The sequence below is a fragment of the Thamnophis sirtalis genome, unplaced genomic scaffold, assembly GCF_051295495.1.
Source record: "Thamnophis sirtalis isolate CommonGarterSnake01/CBP01778 unplaced genomic scaffold, rThaSir2_p1.2 scaffold_4, whole genome shotgun sequence".
Classification (NCBI taxonomy): domain Eukaryota; kingdom Metazoa; phylum Chordata; class Lepidosauria; order Squamata; family Natricidae; genus Thamnophis; species Thamnophis sirtalis.
The window spans coordinates 57,742,978-57,763,669 of record NW_028261384.1 but is presented as its reverse complement, the minus strand read 5'-3'; the positions used below and the strand labels follow the sequence as shown (position 1 = coordinate 57,763,669).

At 38.9% G+C, this 20,692-nt stretch overlaps 2 protein-coding genes across 6 annotated transcripts in view; one reads left to right on the top strand and one right to left on the bottom strand.

The window, feature by feature from the left end:
* Window positions 1-15,551, bottom strand: part of ZDHHC3 (zDHHC palmitoyltransferase 3) — a 99,265-nt gene extending 83,714 nt beyond the window's left edge. For 4 of the 5 annotated variants that reach the window (XM_087712980.1, XM_014055742.2, XM_014055745.2 and 1 more), the window contains exons 1-2: window positions 15,416-15,547; window positions 9,971-10,179 (exon numbers count right to left, since the gene is read on the bottom strand). The gene's annotated coding sequence lies outside the window, so the exon portion shown is untranslated. Of the gene's footprint in view, window positions 1-9,970; window positions 10,180-15,415 lie in introns of all 5 variants that reach the window. The other variant, XM_087712979.1, reaches the window with a different exon arrangement.
* Window positions 15,552-15,590: 39 nt separating this feature from the next.
* The window catches only part of EXOSC7 (exosome component 7), a 73,267-nt gene continuing 68,165 nt past the window's right edge, over window positions 15,591-20,692 (top strand). Inside the window, exon 1 of the mRNA XM_087712981.1 lies at window positions 15,591-15,859. Within this exon, the coding sequence (XP_087569107.1) occupies window positions 15,716-15,859 (144 nt within the window). The 5' untranslated portion in view covers window positions 15,591-15,715. The remainder of the gene's footprint in view (window positions 15,860-20,692) is intronic.

The window sequence follows — 20,692 nt, the reverse complement described above, 5'->3', positions numbered from 1 at the left end:
CAGGATTGAAAATAAAGAAAAAACTAAAATAATAATAATAAAAACCTTTACAGATAAATAGAGAAACAAATTGACAAAGAAGGTAGACCTTCATATAGGAAAGAAAGTGAAATATTTAGGAATTTACTTAACAGCAAGATGTGGAACAATTATAGAGGATAACTATACAAAGTTAATGAAACAAATTAAGTTGGATTTGGAGAAATGAAAGAACCTACAACTCTCAATGATAGGGAGAACCGCTACTATAAACATGAACATATTATTGACATTACTTTTTAATTCCAAACAACACTGATAAAATTAATGAAAAAATATTTTGAAGAACTGAATAAAACAATTTTGAAATATATTTGGCAAAGGAATAAAAGCAAGAATAAAACTGAAAATGTTACAGGAGTTTAAAGAGAATGGGGACTTCAGGCTACCAGATTGGGAGTTGTACTATCAGAAAGTTGTTAGTTGTAACTAACTTCCTGGGAGGAGCCTACTGGTGGAAGCAGCAAAAAATCAGCTGCCTCCGAATTCCTGGCTACGTACCTGTTTAGAGGATCTTCCATCTGACGTCTTATCAGGTTTTCTTATCCTTCAGGCAAGAAGGAAAGAAGAAACTGTTTTGCTGGCAAATGCTCTTCGATGCAGCTTTTGTGCTTGCAAGGAAAGGGGGGCTAGCCCAAGGCAGAATGGCTGTCCGTGCTGGGAACTTCAAACTGCCTTGTGCAGGACAAAGTAGGTCTCTCCCACTCTGATCAAAGTTTTGTTTGATTTATTCTTATCACGAGCTGGATCCGTTCACTGTGGACATTAATTGCTTATCAACATTTTAGCTTCTTTTCCTTTTCTCCTCCGAAAAATTATTTACTCAGAGGCTTCTAAAATGGCGCCGAGCAGCCTGGTTTCTCCGGTAATAACGAACACTTTTTGCTAGACAATGCAAATCCTCAAAAGAATTCAAAACAAAGAGATTGCTTATCATTTGTTTTGGTTTCACAATAGAAGAATTTTACTCCTTTATTAACCTTGCTTATTTGGAAGTTAAATGGTGATGAATCTGCTGAATGGTCTTGTTACAATGTTTACTCACTGAAAGTTTTGCCAAGCCTTAAACTTCAAAATAAAAGCCTCTTTTTTTAAAGCTGCTTATTTAGGCAATAGAGTTTTATTAACTGCAGGCAGATAAATTTTGAAATGGCCTCAAAACCAAATATTAACTTGAAGTCGTCACCCTCTACTTCCAGGGGCACATCCTCAGTGCCTGGCACAAAGCTGCAGCCTCCGCTTCCTACGCCCCCTGCTGGGGATGTGTTAACGAAAGAATTTTTTCTGAGTAATCTAAGCGAGGCTCTTAATGCACAGACAATTAAAATGGAAGATAAATTTAGAGATAATAGAGAGGAGAGAAAAGAGGAAATAAAAGAAATGAAAGAAGAAATTAAAAATGAAATTAAAAGTGAAATAAAAGGACTTAAACAGGAGTTGTATGAGAAATTTGAGGCTAAGGTTGATAAAATTAGAGACGACATGCTGAGTCTTGTAACTGTATTAACAGAACATATTTCTGGAGTGGAAGATACTTTAGAGGTTCTTAATGATGCCAATGCTAACTTGACATTGAAAACAGAGGTGGTGGAACAAAAAGTGGAAAATGCTGAAAAAGAAATTATTATGATACAGTACCGCCAAATGGAGTTCGCATTAAGAGTAAGGGGGCTGCGTGAGGAGAAACAGGAGAACCTGAAACAGATCCTATCGGAAGCTTTTGACCGCCTGATGGGAAGACCAGGGACCAATCAAGGCTGGCAAATTGACAAAGCTTACCGCGTCAACTCCTGGCTGGCAAAGCAGAAGCAGCTTCCTCGAGACATCGTTATATATTTTACTACAAGAGAGTTTAGAAATATGGTACTGCAAGCATCTTATAACACTAAGCTTCAAATTGGCGGTCAAGACCTGGTTGTTTTGAAAGAGATACCACCTCCAATGTTAAGAGCCAGGAGAGACTACGCTTTTTTGGTCGAAGAACTCAGAAATCGTCAGATACAGTATAGATGGGATGCACCATTTGGCATCATATTTACATTTGATAAGCAAAGGTACCGCCTCAACTCTGTATGGAAAGCCCGAGATTTTTATTATAATATATTGAAGGCCGGACACCCTGCACCATCTGGACCCAGAGAAAGACCACAAGAAAGACAGGATAGACAGCAAACTACACAACCATCAGACAAGATGGAGCATCTTTCTTCTCTAGAAGTGCAAGGTGCTATGGAACCAAGACCTAGCCGTATGACTACTAGACGTATGGAGAAACAAGCTAAAAAGCAACAGCATCAACAATCATCGGCCAGCGATCAAGGATCTACAACAACAAATCTGGAAGCAATGGGAGGAGCTAGACCTAAGGTTAAACAGGCCGTGCAGGAAGCTCTAAAAATGCTTCAACCAACCAAAAATGACAACTAAGATTTTAACATGGAATGTCAATGGACTGAACTCTCCACAGAAGAGGAAGAAAATATTTCATTATCTCAAACAGTTTAAGAACGATGTAATTTGTTTGCAAGAAACTCATATCAAGTCAACTGATCAAAAATATTTGATCAACTCAAAACTTGGTCAACATTTTGCAGCTTCTGCTATGGAAAAGAAGAATGGTATAGTTGTATACTTAAGAAAAGATATGAAAGCTGAATTAATAGAAGCAGATCCCTTCGGAAGATATATTGCTTTAGACTTAATCTTAGAAGGGAAAAAGACATTACTTTTGGGAATTTATGCTCCCAATCAACAGCAAGATAGATTCTATAGAAATCTTCATGCTAAATTAGTACAGTGGGACTATAGTTCCTGTATACTATTGGGTGACTGGAATGGAGTGATAGACACTAAGAGAGATAAGAAGATTTCCCGCCTAAATACCAAGATGCGAGCAAAGTTACCCAAGTCTTTCTTTGACATTATGGATGATTTTGAATTGAGAGATATTTGGCGAGAAAGAAATGCAGAGGAATATGACTTCACTTTCTTCTCGGACAGGCATCAATCCCTTTCAAGGATTGATTTTATCCTAACCACTAACGATTTGCTTTCTAGGGTCAAGAAAACAAAGATTGCAGTTAGGGTCCTTTCTGACCATAATCCAGTTTGGATGGAGTTGGGAAGGGTAGTGCAGGCAAGAAGGTCTTGGAGATTGAATGAAAATTTATTTAGATATGAAAAGTATATTAATGATTGTAAAAAATTATTATCTGAATATTTCGTTTTGAATATGAATAAGGGTACATCTATGGAATTTGTATGGGACGCAAGCAAAGCGTATATGAGAGGAGTTTTGATGAATATAAATAAAACACATAGAAATAAGCAAGGGTTAAAACGAACAGAACTGGAAGAGGAAATTAAGAGAAAAGAGCTGGAGTTAACAATGAACCCAGACGATACAAAGGTTAAGGAAGCTATTAACATATTAAAATCTCAATTTGACATGTTGATCTCTGACCAGGTGGCTACTAATCTATTATATGCAAAACACAATACTTTTTGTAATGCAAACAAACCTGGCAGATGGTTAGCTTATCAGATTAGGAAAAAAAGGAAAACTCGAAATATATCTAAACTGTTTTATAGAGGGAAGGAGGTGTTTCAACAGGAAGAGATTCAAAAGGCTTTCTGGGAATTTTTTACAGAACTGTATAAAGGGGATAAAATTAATGGTTTAGACATAGACAAATATTTAGACAAAGAGAAAATACCTTCAGTTAGAGAAGAACACAGGCAAAAATTGAATCAACCAATAACCTCGGGGGAAATCCTGCAGGTAATTAAGCAATTAAAGTTAGGGAAAGCACCAGGTACAGATGGCTTGACAGCGGTTTACTATAAAAACTTACAGTTAGAAATGGTAGAACCTCTTAGAGAATTATTTAATATGATTCAAACGGAAGGTAAAGTCCCTCCATCTTGGAAGACAGCGTTTATATCTTTGATACCCAAAGAAGAACAAGATACTACTCAACCCAAAAATTATAGACCTATTTCATTACTGAATGTAGATTATAAAATTTTTACTAAAATATTAGCAAATAGGTTAATGTTGGTCATTCAACAATTGATACACACGGACCAAACAGGTTTTATACAAGGGAGACAGATGAAAAGTAATGTTAGATTAATTATTAATGCATTAGAATATTTGGGAAAGAACAACCAGATCCCTGCTGCGTTTATATTTTTGGATGCTGAGAAGGCCTTTGATCGAGTTAACTGGCAATTTTTGTTGAAGATACTGCAAAAAATGCAGATAGGAGATAATTTTCTACAGTCAATTAAAGCAATATACCAACAGCAAACAGCACAAATTATAGTCAATGGAAGTCTAACAGACTCTTTTCAAATTGGAAAAGGTACAAGACAGGGCTGTCCTTTGTCCCCATTATTGTTTATTATAACTTTGGAAGTATTGTTGAATAAAATACGGGGCTTGGATGGTTTAAAAGGGATCAAGATTAGGCAGCAAGAATATAGAGTCCGCGCTTTTGCGGATGATTTGGTCATAATATTGGAACAACCGCAGGAATCTAGTATGGTTTTAATGAATATGATTAACCAATATGGTCAAGTGTCGGGCTTTAAAATAAACTTAGGAAAAACCAAAATATTAGCTATAAATATGAATATTAAACAAAAGGAAGAATTAGGAGTGATGCTAGGATGTGAGGTAGTTAAAAAAGTTAAATATCTTGGAGTTAACATTTTAACTTCAAATGGGAAATTATATAAGCATAATTATGAACCACTTTGGCATAGCATACAGACAGAGATGAAAAAATGGGAGAAATTGCACTTATCTTTGCTGGGTAGGATAGCGGCAGTGAAAATGAACATTTTACCAAAATTTTTATTTCTCTTCCAAATGTTACCTATACTTAAAAAAGATGCGAACCTTTTAGAATGGCAGAAGGGTATCAACAAATTTGTGTGGGCAGGAAAGAAGCCGAGGGTAAAGATGAAAATAATGCAAGATGTACGTGAGAGAGGAGGATTGAAACTACCTAATTTAAAAATATATTATGATGCAGTGGTATTATCTGTAATTAGTGACTGGATTCACTTAACCAATGATAGAATATTGAACATTGAGGGACACGATCTGGTATTTGGTTGGCATGCTTACCTGTTATTCAACAAAAAATTGGATAAGAACTTTAAAAGTCATATTTTAAGAAATGCTTTATTGCGGGTCTGGAAGAAATATCAATATAAATTAAATGACAAGATACCCATGTGGGCAATTCCTAGACACGCAATTGAAAATATGAATACAGCACAAAAACAGGACAGAATTACCTACAGACAGCTTCTTACCTCGGAAAGGGGGGTATTACAATTAAAATCTTTAGAGGTATTAAAAGAGGAGAAGGTAGTTCAAACATGGTTCCAGTATGGGCAATTACAGGCTAGGTGGAAAATAGATCAAAAAATTGGTTTTATTCAAGTTGAGGATAATTTGTTTAAACAAATAAGAGATCAAAGCTTAATGCATATAAAGAGGATATATAATGTATTGATACAGATGGATTCGGAAACAGAATTAGTTAAAGATTGTATGATAAAATGGGCTCAAAATATTGAGGAACCAATAATGTTGGATACATGGGAAAGAATCTGGGTAAGAAATGTGAAATTTACACAAGCTCAAAATCTGAGAGAAAATTTTTACAAGATGTTCTATAGATGGCATTTAGATCCTAAAAAGTTGGCTTCTATGTATAGCAATAGCAGTAGACTTATATACCGCTTCATAGGCCTTTCAGGCCTCTCTAAGCGGTTTACAGAGAGTCAGCATATTGCCCCCAACAATCTGGGTCCTCATTTTACCCACCTCGGAAGGATGGAAGGCTGAGTCAACCCTGAGCCGGTGAGATTTGAACCGCTGACCTGCTGATCTAGCAGTAGCCTGCAGTGCTGCATTTAACCACTGCGCCACCTTGGCTCTCTGTATCCGAATGTACAGCCTAAATGTTGGAGATGTGGTTCTCTCGATGCTACATATTATCATATATGGTGGACCTGCCAAAAGGTTAAAGCATTTTGGATAAAAATATGGTGGGTCATGCAAAATGTTTTTAAAAGAAGGATAAAGTTTAGTCCTCAGTTATTTTTACTAGGTATATGTACTGACTTTACAGTGGTAGAGACCAATTTGACTCTGCACCTGATAACTGCAGCAAGACTGTTGGTGGCGCAATATTGGAAGAAGGAAGACTTGCCTACAATTCAAGAATGGACATTGAAAGTAACAAACTTAGCTGAAATGGCTAAAATATCGGCATATCTCAAAGATCATTCAAATGAGAGATATAAACGAGACTGGAAAAAATGGATTGACTATATACAAAATAAATACGGGACTAAGAAATTCCAGTTAGCCTATGCTTAAGATCAGAAATGATTTAAATTGTTTAAAGTTAGTTCAGTAAGAAGAAGCTAAGGTCAATCTAGAATGTCATTAATTTCTTTATTTCTTTTTTCTCAATAGATTTTAGACTGTGTTAGTTAAAATTCTATACCGTGTACGGGTTCTGGGAAGTCGGGGGGGGGGAAGGAGGAGGGGGGGTGGGGGGTGGAGGGAGGGAGGGGTACACACAAAAAAAAAATTGTACTTCAATGTTTTAATGATTGACAAATGATGACATATTTGTGGTTTTTTTTTGAAGAAAAATAAAAAAGTTCTGTTAAAAGAAAGTTGTAACTTACATGGATGAAAGAATGGATAAAATTAAGGAATAGAAGATTATTATTACTGTAGGGTAATGGTCTTCAATTACGGTGCCATGCCTTTCTATGGTATGGAAGGAGTACGGTACATAGATATTTTCAAAGACACTATGCGAGGAATGTTTGACTTTTATTATGGGAAAAAATTAAATCACAAAACTATAGGAAAATACCAGTGGCTTTCTATAATGGAAGAATTGATACATCCAAATGTTGTCAACTTGGATAAAATTGTATCTTATAAAGACATTTTAAATGAGAAAAGGAAACTTGAAACTAGACAGGAGTTACAAAATCAGTGGGTGGATTTAGAATGGTGGTCACACCTGCAATACAATCGAGATATGAGAAAAATGTGAAAACATATGGTTTCTATAAAGAACTAACAACCCTTGACAAGATATTATCAGGGACAGATAAAAAACATAAGAAAACTATATAACTACCTACTAAGATTTAAAGATGAACAAGTTAGAGAAACGATAATAGTATGGGCAAAAAACTTTAGCTATACTATAGAACCAGATAAATGGCAAAAACTTTGACAATGGCCACATTAGAACTTCTAGTCATGAACACTTCTGACCACGACCAAATCGGGTTCCAACCAAAAAAAAGCATCTTTTTTTTTCCGGGATGATTTCCCCTCCCATGCCATTTTTTTTTTGGTAAGCACCAAATTTCCAAAATTAGGTTTGGGTCACAAGCAAATCAGTTTGCAACCAAAGTTATAGAACAAATTATGGTTGTGACTAGAGGTTATACTGTATAAGGAAAATCTTTATAAAATATTTTATAGGTTGCATCTGCCACCGGCAAGATTAGCAAAAATATTTTTTTTTCCGGTGTAAATATGTTTTATTTTCATTTCATTTCGTACAGTCACATATATACTGTGCATAACCGGGGCATATAACACTGAACAATAAACACAGTCCTCCCTCTTATCAACAATACCCCCCAAAATACAAACCCAATATACCACTTCGACCCACCATACACCCTTTCTTTCGCCCCCTCCAACTTTCATTCTTCCCTCCAACATTCCCCTCTACCCTACTTCCCCTCCCCCTCTATCACTCCTCTCTCCCAATACACTCCCTCCCTTCTCATCCTCCCTCCAATCCTCTCTCCCACCCTCTCTACCCCTCTTTCTTCTTTCCCTCTACTCCTCCCTTTGGTGTATTTCTACTATCTATCAATATATTCAGCTTGTCCTATTTTTACACTAGAATTAAAGAGCAACAGTATACAAGTGCAATCATGTTACTTTAAAATCTAACACATACTATATTTCCCCCCTCCCCCCCCAAGTCCCCACCTCCCTTCCCCCCCCCCCCGACTTCCCAGAGCCCGTACAAGGTGTAGCTTTTTAACAAACACAGTCTAAAATATATTAAAACAAAGGAGATTAAAAATATTTAACAACATCTTTCAAATGTTCAAAATGTAATCAGATTCCAGGTACCTATTATCTTATGTGGTAGAAATGTATGAAAGCAAGAAAATATTGGACAAAAATACACACACGGCTGGAAAAGATGACTAAGCAACATATAGACCAGCGATGGCTAACCTTTTTGTTGAGGCATGCCAAAAGTGTGGGGGGTTGCACGTGTGCCCACACCCATAATTCAATGCCCTATCCCTGCACATGTGCGCAGGCCTCACTGAAGCCTCCATACTTCCAGGAGGCACGTTGGGCTGTTTTTCGCTCTACCCAGGCTTCAGGAATCCTCCGGAGGATGAAAAACAGACCAATGCGCAAACTGGAAGTCTGTTCCTGAACTTCCGGTTTGCACATTGGGTGGTTTTTTGCCCTCTGAAGATTTCAGGGAAGCCTCCAGAGGGAGAAAAATGGCCGAAAATCAAAACTGAAAATCAGCTTGCTAGCGCGCGTATGGCGGTGGAGCTGACAGGGCAACAATTTGCATGCCCTCAGAAATTGCTCCGTATAGGTTGGCCATCACAGATATAAGACTTAAAGTCAGAAATATTTTTGTTAGGTAAAATACCAGTAAATTATGATAAAGGGTCTAGATATTTAATGCTACATGTATTGATAACAGTGAGAATTGTATTTGCCCAATATTGGAAAAATGAGAACACTCCATCAGATAAAAATATAATTCAGAAAATACTGGATTTTGCAGAGATGGATAGATTGACATTGACAGAACTGGAAAAACCCTAACCCTAACTAAAAAATAAAGACGATACAGATTATTATTTAATGTGGAATAGGTTTTATCAATGGTTAGAGATAAGGTAGAAACTTGATGAAGAAAGTGCTTTGCTATGTGTAAGTAAAATAGGAATGTTGCTTTATAACTATGTATGCTAATAGAATTAATATGATCATAAATAAGCTGATGTAATTATAAATATGATTATAATTATAATATGTATTATTAGCAGTATATGGGTTTTTTCTGCTGTAAAATGAAATGCCTGGACAACACATTGTATTCAAAATACTTATATATAAATAAAAAAACTTTACATCAATTTTTTTTAAAAAGGACAATAAGACTTAAAAGAAATGAAATTCTAGAACATTGTTCAAAAGAATTAAAGATCAAGATAGTTAAAATAAAAATATATAAACTTGCTTTATTTGATCAGGACTAAAACAGATATCGCTGGAACCTTTAACGAACTTTTGGTGATCAGAACTAAATGATGAAGTTTTAAGGAGTTGATGATAGTAAAAATTGAGATATGGGAAGAAGAGGTTACTTGCTGTATTCTAAAAAATATATAAACTATATTTGTTTATACATTATGAGAAGAGACATATCTTTATAGCACTATTGGGGCTCTAATCATGTTTCACTATCTGATGCACCCAATAGTGCTATAAGGAAGTGGTCGGGCCCTCTTCTTGACTCTCCGTGTTACTGTCTTTTACCTTGTGAAATCCATACCGCCTACCCAAGCAGAGCCCAAATTATGAGCTTCCTTGACTCACTCTTCTACTTGTCTCTCACTCAGCCCCGCGGGGGGCATATCCACCTGCAGGGCTCCCGCCTCACATTCTCGATTGCAGAAAGGACAACCTTGCCGATCTTTCATCCGCTAACTCAACGCTTTCTCTTGATGCCCATCTACCGCTTTTCCCAGCAAAAGCTCAAAATCCCCGGAATGGAAGCATTTCCCACTGGACGAGCTCCTCCTCTCTTTAACTTACCCAGGCTGAAGATGAAGCAACACCCTTGGTGCTCCCGCCGCCCCCGTTCTGCCAGCAGCCCGCTTATCCTGGCTCGACTTTCCACCGCTCAGCACAGCACAGCGTTCCATTCGTCTGCCAGAAGACGCCCTTCAATGCTCAGCCGGAGCTCCTTCCTGAGAGATAAGGCTAAGGTTTACCCCACTCCTTTCACAGCTTCCCCATTCGCGCTGCGAAAAAGGAGAAACCAGGAAGTGAATAACGCCAAAATTGCCACGCCCTCGCCCTCCTCTTCCCCAAAACCGGAACGACTCCCTCCCAGCAAAGGGACAGACCGTCTCGAAGGAGGCGTGCCGGTCATTGCTGCGGCAGTTGCATTGTTGGTGTCACATCCTCCAGTAATTAAATTACCATTGTACTCATTGAATAGGCTTATTGATTGAATTAAATACTCTAAATTCGCCTGTTCCTTCCTTTCCATACAAAAAGTGTAAGGAACACATGCGACACAAAGTATCCAACGTTTATTATAAGTTATCAATGTACATACTTAGCAGAAAATGCCATTCGTTTCAGTTGAACTTAATGCTTAATACAATTGGGTCAAAGAACATTCAGTACAGTCAAGGAAGATTTTACTGATACGTAGTGGGGAAAATATCCTAGGTATCTTTAAAGAGGACAAAATATTAAATTAAAATACTGGAAATATTTAAATATCAACTATTGCACTATTTAGTATGTTGTAATGTTACTATCAAAGTCTAGAATTAGACTTCTTCAGATGCCAAAAATAATTTCTGAGCTTGTACATCTTGATACAAAGGGAGGTAAGGGATGGAGTTCTATTTGCTGATAGGAATATTTACTTATTAATAAATAATCAATAAGTAATAATAAATAGATGAAACAATAAATTAATTAGTTATTAATATTTTAGTGGTCTGAGATGGCCTAAGACAGCAGCATGTTTTAGGGTCTAGGCAATCTTAGAATACTAAAAATACACTACAAGTAGTCCTCAACTTACAACCATATGTTTAGTGATCATTTGAAGTTACAACGATACTGCAAAACAAGACTTATGTTTTTCACACTTATGACCCTTTTTGCATCCCCATGGTCACATGATTAAAATTTGGACACTTGGCAACTGGCATGTTTTTTTTTACAGTTGCAGTGTCCTGAGGTTATGTGATCACCTTTTGTGACCTTCTGACAAGGAAAAGAAATGGGGAAGCCAGATTCACTTAACAGTTGTGTTACTAATTTAATAACTGCAGTGATTCACTTAAAAGATACTGCAAGAAAGGTCATAAAATGGGCAAAACTCACTTAACTATCTTGCTTAGCAATGGAAATTTTGGGCTCAATTGTGATCATATGTTAAGGTTTATCTGCCATAGTAAATAGTAGTAATTGCACATTATTACATATTTTCCAGGTAAAAAGATTTGTTTCACATGATACTTTTCTTTTATTGAGTTTGTTTTTATACTAATGATCATTTTAAAAAATTGCAACCCATAAAATGTACAGTCCAAGAAAATTATACCATTATATTAGTCTGTTTAAAATTAAATTAAGAAATATCCTAAAGTGATGAAAAAACAGCACAATCTTAAAATAATATAAAGGCTGCATAATAAAGAAGCAGGAATTAAGCTACATACTAATTTTAAGAGATTCATCAGTTTCATTTTTAGTATATTGTATTTTTTAGGCTATAAGACACACCAAGATTTTGAAGAGGTAAATTAAAAAATTAAATTTCTGCAGGCCTCCCAAATCCTCTGCACGCATCATTTTTTTGTGAAAAACGGGGCAGGCAGAGAGTTTGAGAGGCCTGCGAAGTGCTCTTGGAGGCTGGGGAAGGAAAAATGAGCAAAAAATTGAGGCTTATTTTTTGCACACTTTGGGAAGCTAAAATTGGAAAATTTGAGAAATTGCAAATCTCGCTAACAGGAAGAATTGCTGTAGTTAAAATGGATGTCCTACCAAAAATCCTGTTCCTATTCCAGGTAACACCAATAAATTTAGGGAAAAAATTCTCTGTAGATGTAAACAAATTAATAGCATAATTTATTTGGCTAGGGAAAAAACCCAAGAATTAAATTAAAATTATTACAAGACAGTAGAGAGAAAGGAGGTTGTGTTCTCACAGATTGGGAGTTCTATTACCAGGCAGCAGCACTTAACTGGATAAGGGACTGGATGAATCTAAAGAACAAGAGAATATTAATAATAGAAAGGCATGACCTAGAAATTGGCTGGCATGCCTTTATTTCGGATGGGAAGAATAAAACTCATGGTTACTTTCAAAGGCACCAAATTAGAAATGCCCTACTTCAAACATGGTTAAAAATTAAAAGAAAACACTACAATAAAATTCCTATCTGGCTACCAATTATGGAAGCACTAATTTATCCAAACATATTAGATATAAATAAAATAATAATATATGAAGATTTATTAGATAACCAGGAGGGATTAAAAACAAGACAAGAATTACAGAATGAGGGAATAGATATACAGGTGAAACTCGAAAAATTAGAATATTGTGCAAAGGTTCATTTATTTCAGTAATGCAACTTAAAAGGTGAAACTAATATATGAGATAAAGACTCATTACATTCAAAGCAAGGTAGTTCATGCCGTGATTTGTCATAATTGTGATTATGGCGTACAGCTCATGAAAACCCCAAATCCACCATCTCAGAAAATTAGAATATTATACGCAATCAATAAAATAAGGATTGTACATAGAACAATATCGGACCTCTGAAAAGTATAAGCATTCATATGTACTCAGTATTTGGTTTGGGCCCCTTTTGCAGCAATTACTGCCTCAATGCAGCATGGCATGGAAGCTATCAGCCTGTGGCACTGCTAAAGTTTTATGGAAGACCAGGATGCTTCAATAGCGGCCTTCAGCTCTTCTGCATTGTTCGGTCTCATGTCTCTCATCTTTCTCTTGGCAATGCCCCATAGATTCTGTATGGGGTTCAGGTCAGGCGAGTTTGCTGGCCAATCAAGCACAGTAATCCCATGGTCATTGAACCAGGTTTTGGTGCTTTTTGCAAAAGTTGCTCTCATCAGGAAAGAGGACTTTGGACCACCGAACAACAGGACTTTGGACCACTGTACTTCATTAAGACCAGGGTCAACACAGCTGTCTACCAGGAGATTTTGGAGCACTTCATGCTTCCTTCCACAGACGAGCTTTATGGGGATGCTGATTTCATTGTCCAGCTGCCCACACTGCCAAAAGCACCAAAACCTGGTTCAATGATTGTGGGATTATTGTGAGATGGTGGATTTGGGGTTTTCATGAGCTATACGCCATAATCATCACAATTATGACAAATCACAGCGTGAACTATCTTGCTTTACATGTAATGAGTCTTATCTCATATATTAGTTTCACCTTTTAAGTTGCATGACTGAAATAAATGAACTTTTGCACAATATTCTAATTTTTCAAGTTTCACCTGTAGACTGGTGGGCATACTTACAAATGGTTCACCGACAAATGCGACAAAAGCGTGACGATGAAACTGCGGCAAGAAAATCGCGAGGTTGAAATCGCGCCAACGAATGAGCGCAGAAGTGCGCCGACAAAAGCGCGCCTTCAACAAACTAATAACAACCTAATAACCCTAACCCTAACCCTGAACCTAACCCTAACCTTAACTTAAATCATGCTTTTGTGGGCGCGGTTTTGTCGGCGTGTTGTTGTGGGCGCATTTATGATGTTGCGGTTTTGCCGCCGTGCTTTCATCGGCGTGCTTTTGTCATGCACGCATTTGTCGGGTCACGCTTACAAATACAGGCTAGGTACAAAATAGACCGAGAAACAGATGGATTCTACAAAGAACCACAAGAATTAGATAAAATTTTACAGGGAACGGAAGACAAATTGATTAAAAAAATATATCACTACTTATTAAGATTTAATATGGAAGAAGAAGTAGTGAAAGAGACTATGATAATATGGGCTACAAATTTCAGATTTACTATAGAATTAGCAGAATAGGAAAATCTCTGGGAAACAAATTACAAATTAACAATGGCAATGGCATACAGGGAGAATTTATACAAAATGTTCTACAGAATGACACCTACCACCCACAAGAATAGGACGAATTTTTCCAGAATGTTCACCAGCATGCTAGAAATGAAACGAAGCACACGGAACATTTTATCATATGTGGTGGACGTGTCCATCTCCAAAAAAATACTGGAGAAAAATAAAAAGTCTGGCTCGAAGAGATTATTACACACCTAATAGATCTAAAACCGGAACTGTTCTTATTAGGAATAATCAAGGGAAATTATGAAAAAAAATTAAATATCTGATACTACATGTAATCCTGGCAGCAAGAATCACAAACGCACAGAACTAGAAAAATAAACACACGCCAACAGAAGAAAACGTGATTAAAAAAATACTGGAATGCGTCAAAATGGACAGGCTCACAAAAGAGCTAAAAGTCAAAAAGGAATCAGAGTACTACACAGTATGGAATTTATGGTACAAATGGCTATAGGAAAGAGGTAAAAAATAGGAAAGTAATAAATGGAAAAAAGATCAAGGGACCAGAAGATAAATACAAAATGCAGAATTAATAAGAGGGGAAAAGATAAGAGTTGTCAACCTAATCTTGTGACGCTTCTTCTCCAGAAATATTGAATTGCAAACTAGGGCATACAAAACTTTTGCTAGACCAATTCTTGAATACAGCTCATCTGTCTGGAACCTGCATTTCATATCAGATATAAATACAATCGAATGGGTCTAGAGATATTTCACGTCGCAACAGAATACTTTATACCACTAGACTTGAAATTTTGGGCTTAGACAATTTAGAACTTCGCCATCTTCGATCTGAACTAAGTGTAGTACATAAAATTATCTGCTACAATGTCCTACCTGTCAATGAATACTTCAGTTTCAACCACAACAGCACACAAGCTCACAGTAGATACAAACTTATGATAAACCGCTCCAAACTTGATTGCAGAAAATACAGCTTCAGTAACAGAGTTGTCAATGCCTGGAATGCACTATTTAACTCTGTGGTTTCTTCCCCAACCCCCAAAACTTAGACTGTCTACTGTGGACCTCATCCCATTCTTAAGAGGTCTTTAAGGGGTGTGCATAAGTGCACCATACCTGTTCTAATATTCCCTTGTATTCGTATTCATTTCATGTATTCATAATCATGTCTATACTTATATCTGTTGTCTAATTCATATTTGATGAAAATAAATAAATAAATATTATGTTTAAAATTTCAAATTCTGAAAACAATTGTATTCGGAATATTATGCATCACCTTCAGTCTATTCTATTTGCACAGAACTCTACTCATAAATTTAGCCATAGTATATATACTATATAACCATAGACCAGGGTGCATTTATCTGACGGGATCAGCTGGATTTGTATCTGATTAAACATACCTACGATCGAAAAGAATGCCTTGGACATTTTCTTTCCTTCTTTCGATCTAGCAGAAGCACCGTTCCGCTTCTCCAGAAAAAAATTGCACCGAAGACGGGAAATCCCGCCGTTGAGCTTCCCTCGCAATCCGTGACGTACGAGCAAGGAATGAGTCACCCAGTGAGAATAGGCGGGGATGCCATATCTCCACACATTCGTAACAAAAATGGGGAGGAAACTAAAAAGCAGCGACGGGGAAGCCGAAGGAGAGTGACGTAATCAGAACGCGCTACAAAGGCGCGAGGCTCTAACGGAACTCTATGGTGGTATCAGGCGCCTTTTTTGACAATCGGATAAACGGTTCTTGGTGTTGGAGAAGAAGGCGCCTGCGCTTAGGACTAATTATTATGGCGTCGGTGGTCCTGAGCGAGGCGGAAAAGATTTACATCATGCATGGTGTCCAGGTAAAAGGCTGGGAAATGGGGATTAGGGATTGAAAGGGCTCCTTTTAAGCCTCTTTCTTGATCTTGCTTCAAGAAATCAAGAATCACTATACGTGATTCTAGTGAATATGCCCCATCATTTTTATTCTGTTGAAAACACATCTGTATGTGCATATGTATTTATTTGCTCCTCGTAGACATAGAATGTGACTTGCAGTCCGTGTGCGATTTTATTTGTTCAATTTATACAGCATAGCCATATACGGCTCTGGGAGACTCACATAGTTACAAAAATAATAAGAAACAATGCAACTAAGTAATCATAACAATAACAACAAACACACTTACAACTAATTAAAACATTAAATCATAAAACAATTTGTGAAAACCGGCTATATAATTCCGTTAGATTCCCCTATCACAATGATAGAACCAGGTTTAAAGGATTTCTAAAAGATCAGTAGAGTCCAACCAATCTCACTTTGGAGGAAATTATATTCCAAAGGGCAGATAGCAAAGGCTGTCTTCTTGACTACTAACAAATGAATGTTCTTAGTAAATGGGACCACAACTGCCCCTTCCTTTACATCTTAAAAGGCAGATAGGGAAAATCTGCCCCTCAAATAATCTGCCATACCATGTGGGGCTTTAATAGCCATTATCAACACCTTGAATTGAATTCATAAGCAAACTAGCAACCAATGCAGTTCAGAGTATAGATATAGTTTGTTCTGGGAGTGCATATAACTGCCTGGGCCATCACATTTTGTACCAGTTAAAATTTAGAGATGCTCTTCAAGGAAAATCCCATATAGAGTACATTCAGGAGGTGATCAGGAAAAGAGTGACCAAGATTACAGCAGAGTCTCCTGATCCAAGAACAAATGAATTGGCATGCAACCCAAAGTTGCACAAAGGTCCTTCAAGCCACAGATGTCACCTGTGCATTGGAATCATGTCCAAAAGGACCTTGAGATTGTACATAGGATCTGCTGGGTCAGTACCTGTCAGCACTCCTTCATTGAATAATTAGGAAAGAAAACCACGAGAGTCCATTGATAGAAATCAAGTGTACTTTTACTAATTATAAATGATTAGAAGCGTAGCAAAGCGAAGACTGATTATTTAGGTGCGAAAGCGAGTGATATATAGAATAACCCATTCCCCACCCCTTGGCATCCCAGTTGCAGTCCAATCGTAATTCTCCCAAGTGTCAGGTGTGAGATAACTTCGAAAGGCATCACCAAGATGGAATGTCGGTGCCGTTGGCCTTGGCGGGAACCTCCTCCGCATGCGCAGTCAGACAGGCAGCAGAATTCCAGAATCTTCCTCCAGCACAATTAGTAATCCCCTCCCAAATACCATGCCCCCCCTCCCCGTTTCAATGGCAGCCGAAGCAGCAGCAAAGCAGAGGCTGACAGTACCATCTTATCCAGCACCAGAGATGGTAATTTCCTGGATCCTCCAAAGCTACTCAGTCTTGCTGAGTTGAACTGCCTATTGTTCCCAAATTGCAGTTCTAGCACCAGACATAAAACTTTGATATCGGTTAAAACTAATGCTTTGTAACAGAGTCAGCTAAACTTTTGAACTGCAACTTCCCAATTTGAGATTTGGGTACAGCCTAGGGCTGTACAGCTTGACTCATAAATGCTGCACTCTTTCTCAACTAGGAGGCCCTGCAGATGGTCAATCCTGCCCTGGTTATCTCAAAGCCATCTGGTTACTGCAATGCACTTTTCATGAATCTGTCCTTGAAGACCACCCAGGGGCAGCAATTATTTGAAATGGTGTAAGCAGTAGTGGGTACTTTTCATTCTGCTCATGTGTCATCTCTGCTGCATTAGCTACCAGCTGGCCCCCAGGTGCAATTCAACGTGCTGGTTCTTGCCTTTAAAACCCATCACAACATCGTATCTGTTATTTAAGGAACTATCTTTCTCCAATGTGCTAATGTGAGAATCCAAAGTATGGGTTAACTCCGCTTTCTTCCTTTCAGAGACTGAATCCATTAAAAGTTTCTGCCACGTCTCTCCTAATCGATCTCTAGTTTGATTCAGTCTTCATCAGAAAGATACATGTGTAGTAAAGGTTTTTCAGAACAATGGAATTTATCCTACTTTGGATTCTCAGAATCAGCAATAGAGGAATTTATCAGCATTGGTTAGCGATTTAGTTCAGCCTTTTTCTGGGTGGCTGAGAAGCACAGCCTGTCTCTTTAATAGCAGCATTGAAGAGCAGAAGGTAATAACTTTGAAAGCGAGCTTCTGGGGTGTGCTGCAGAGCTGTTTTGAAGAAAGTCAGATTTGTGGATTCCTTCCCTTGCAAAACTTCAGCAATGAGCGCTAGAAAGACAATCTAGGCAATCACTGAGGCAATCAGTGAGTCAGAAATGGCGCGTTTCAAGAGTGATTCATGGAGCCACCGTGGCAGGGCAAGAAAACCGCACTGGGGAGGCTTTTTAAAGGGACTCCGTAGCCACGCTGGAGGGGATTTCAAAGGACATTACTGCCCGGGCAAGCTAGGAAGTTACCGGTAAGACCCAGCTGGCTATCCGGGTCTGACTGACACAGCCACTACAAGGAAACAGCTGTTTCCCCATTTTTATCAGCACAACCGCTGCAACGAGTGCGCTGGTTACATGGTCTGAGCAGCATAGCTGCCAGAACAACATGGCTGGAGATCTAATTTGCTCAATTCAGCCACCATTTCTGATTCATCCCAGGAGAGCTGACATTTGGCGCGCTTTCATCAGCAGACATCCTGGTGCCTCCCTCGCAGGGTTTCAAAATCCCCAGCGCAGCAACAACAAGGGGTGCAAAATACTGCTGCATCGGAAAGCCACAAGGTGGCTCATGTAAGTGGGGAAAAAAGGGGTTAGGGTGCAACCCCAGGTTTAGCAAAGAAGCTTCTCAGCATCAGAGATGGGCAGTGGGAAAATAGCTGCCAAGATACGGACAAAAGCCTCTAAATCTGAGGAAAGGAATGCCTTGAGGCGTCAGAGAGCCTTGGAAAAGGAAATCTCAAAGGCTAAAAGACAGGCTGAGTGGAGAGAGCTGGCTCCCTTGAGGCACGCTTGGAAGGGACAGGGGCATATAAGTCCCCCAAATTGGTTGCCAGAGGGCACCAAACAGCAATCCTCGCAGACAAATAGCCTGTCAGCAGAGAATGGATGGGAACCAGATTTTAAAAGGAGGCATGTGGCTCCAGAGGCCACCTTTACCCCCACAGCAGCAGGGCTTCACCAAGGGGAGATTCAAAGCTCAGAGATTTCTGGGCAAATGAGGATTTTGATAACCTTAACACAAGGACTGATCTCATGCTTGCAACAGGGGAACCAGAATGCTTCTGTGGCATCAGACTCATCCCTGGAGCTTAATCAACACCTGGAACCCCAAGATCAGGAAGGTTTTAGGGATTTAGGGAATCTCGCTCTCTCACCCTATCCTTACAGAGTAGAGATTGGATTTCAGGAGAGGAGGAACAGAGACTCAAGTCTTTCAAAGGAAGAGGGATCGGCTCCTGAACTCCCAGCATTCATGGCACTGTTCTGCCCTTCTCTCTTCAAACCTCTCTTGTTTAAGGTCAAGACCACAGCCAACATGGAGGCTGAACCTAGTGTATCAAAGGCAGATCCAAATATGCTCCTCTTTATACAACCAGTCATGCAGAATGAGGTGGTCCCCTTGCCACAATTGTTCCGTGATGGTGGTCCGGAAACAATGGGCCCAACCTGGAACATATCCCAACCGAAATGGGAATGACAAGAGATTCTATAATGTAGCCACAGACTTTGCAGAGGAACTGCAATTATCAACAGTAGATGGGCCAGTGGCAGCCTTAACATCTTCTAACCTTGTGTCCCAAGATTCAGCGGACAATCTGAAATCAGAGGATACGAGGGCAGAGTTCTCCCTTAGCAGTGTTCATCAGATAGCAGCCTGGAGAGTCGGGGCAACCATAACCACCTCACTTTTCAATAGAATGTCCTTAGCCTGGCTTCACCAGATGCAAAATAGAATTTCACCTGATGACCAATGCCTTTAACAAGACATCAGCAAACTGATAGCGGTGACGGAATTCTCGACTGATGCCACTTTGGATACAACCAAATTTGCCTCCAGGGCTATAGCATCAGCAGTAACAGTCTGCCGAATGCTGTGGCTTCGCAATTGGCAGGCAGATGCCAAATCCAAATGGAAATTAGCCTCTGTACCCTTCACTGGTGGCATGCTGTTTGGAGAGGCCATGGAGTCCATCTTGGTAGAGGCCAAGGACAGGAGGAAAATCCTGCCGTTTCTACATAGGTGAGCGGACTGACGGCCCTCACCTTATATTCATAGTTCCCCCTTTTGGCCAGGAGAGATTGGATGGGGCTACTTCCAAAGGAGGTTCCCACAGAGAACTGATTGACAAACAGAGATTGGATTTTGAGATAGAAACAAACAACAATTACAGACCAAGAAACCATTTCATGGTTCTGGAAGCCACCCTTTCAAGAGCTACAAGTGACCTCAGGACAGACCCTCCCATTGGTGGCCACCTAGCGCTATTCACGAACCAATGGGAAGCAACCACATGAGATACCTGGGTTCTAAACACAGAGATACTAGGCTTGAATTTCTCTCCACACCTCCGAGATTCTTCACATGTTGTCCTGCGCCAGGAGACAACACAAGGGCCTCATAGAGACTGCAATCCAACACCTGTTTGATATTCAAGCTATCCAGCTGGTCCCAATGAGACAACAGGGACAGGGATTCTACTCCATACTATTTGGGGTTCCCAAGGCCTCAGGAGGGTGGAGATCAATTCTAGACCTGAAAAAACTAAACAAGTACCTTGAATCTTACA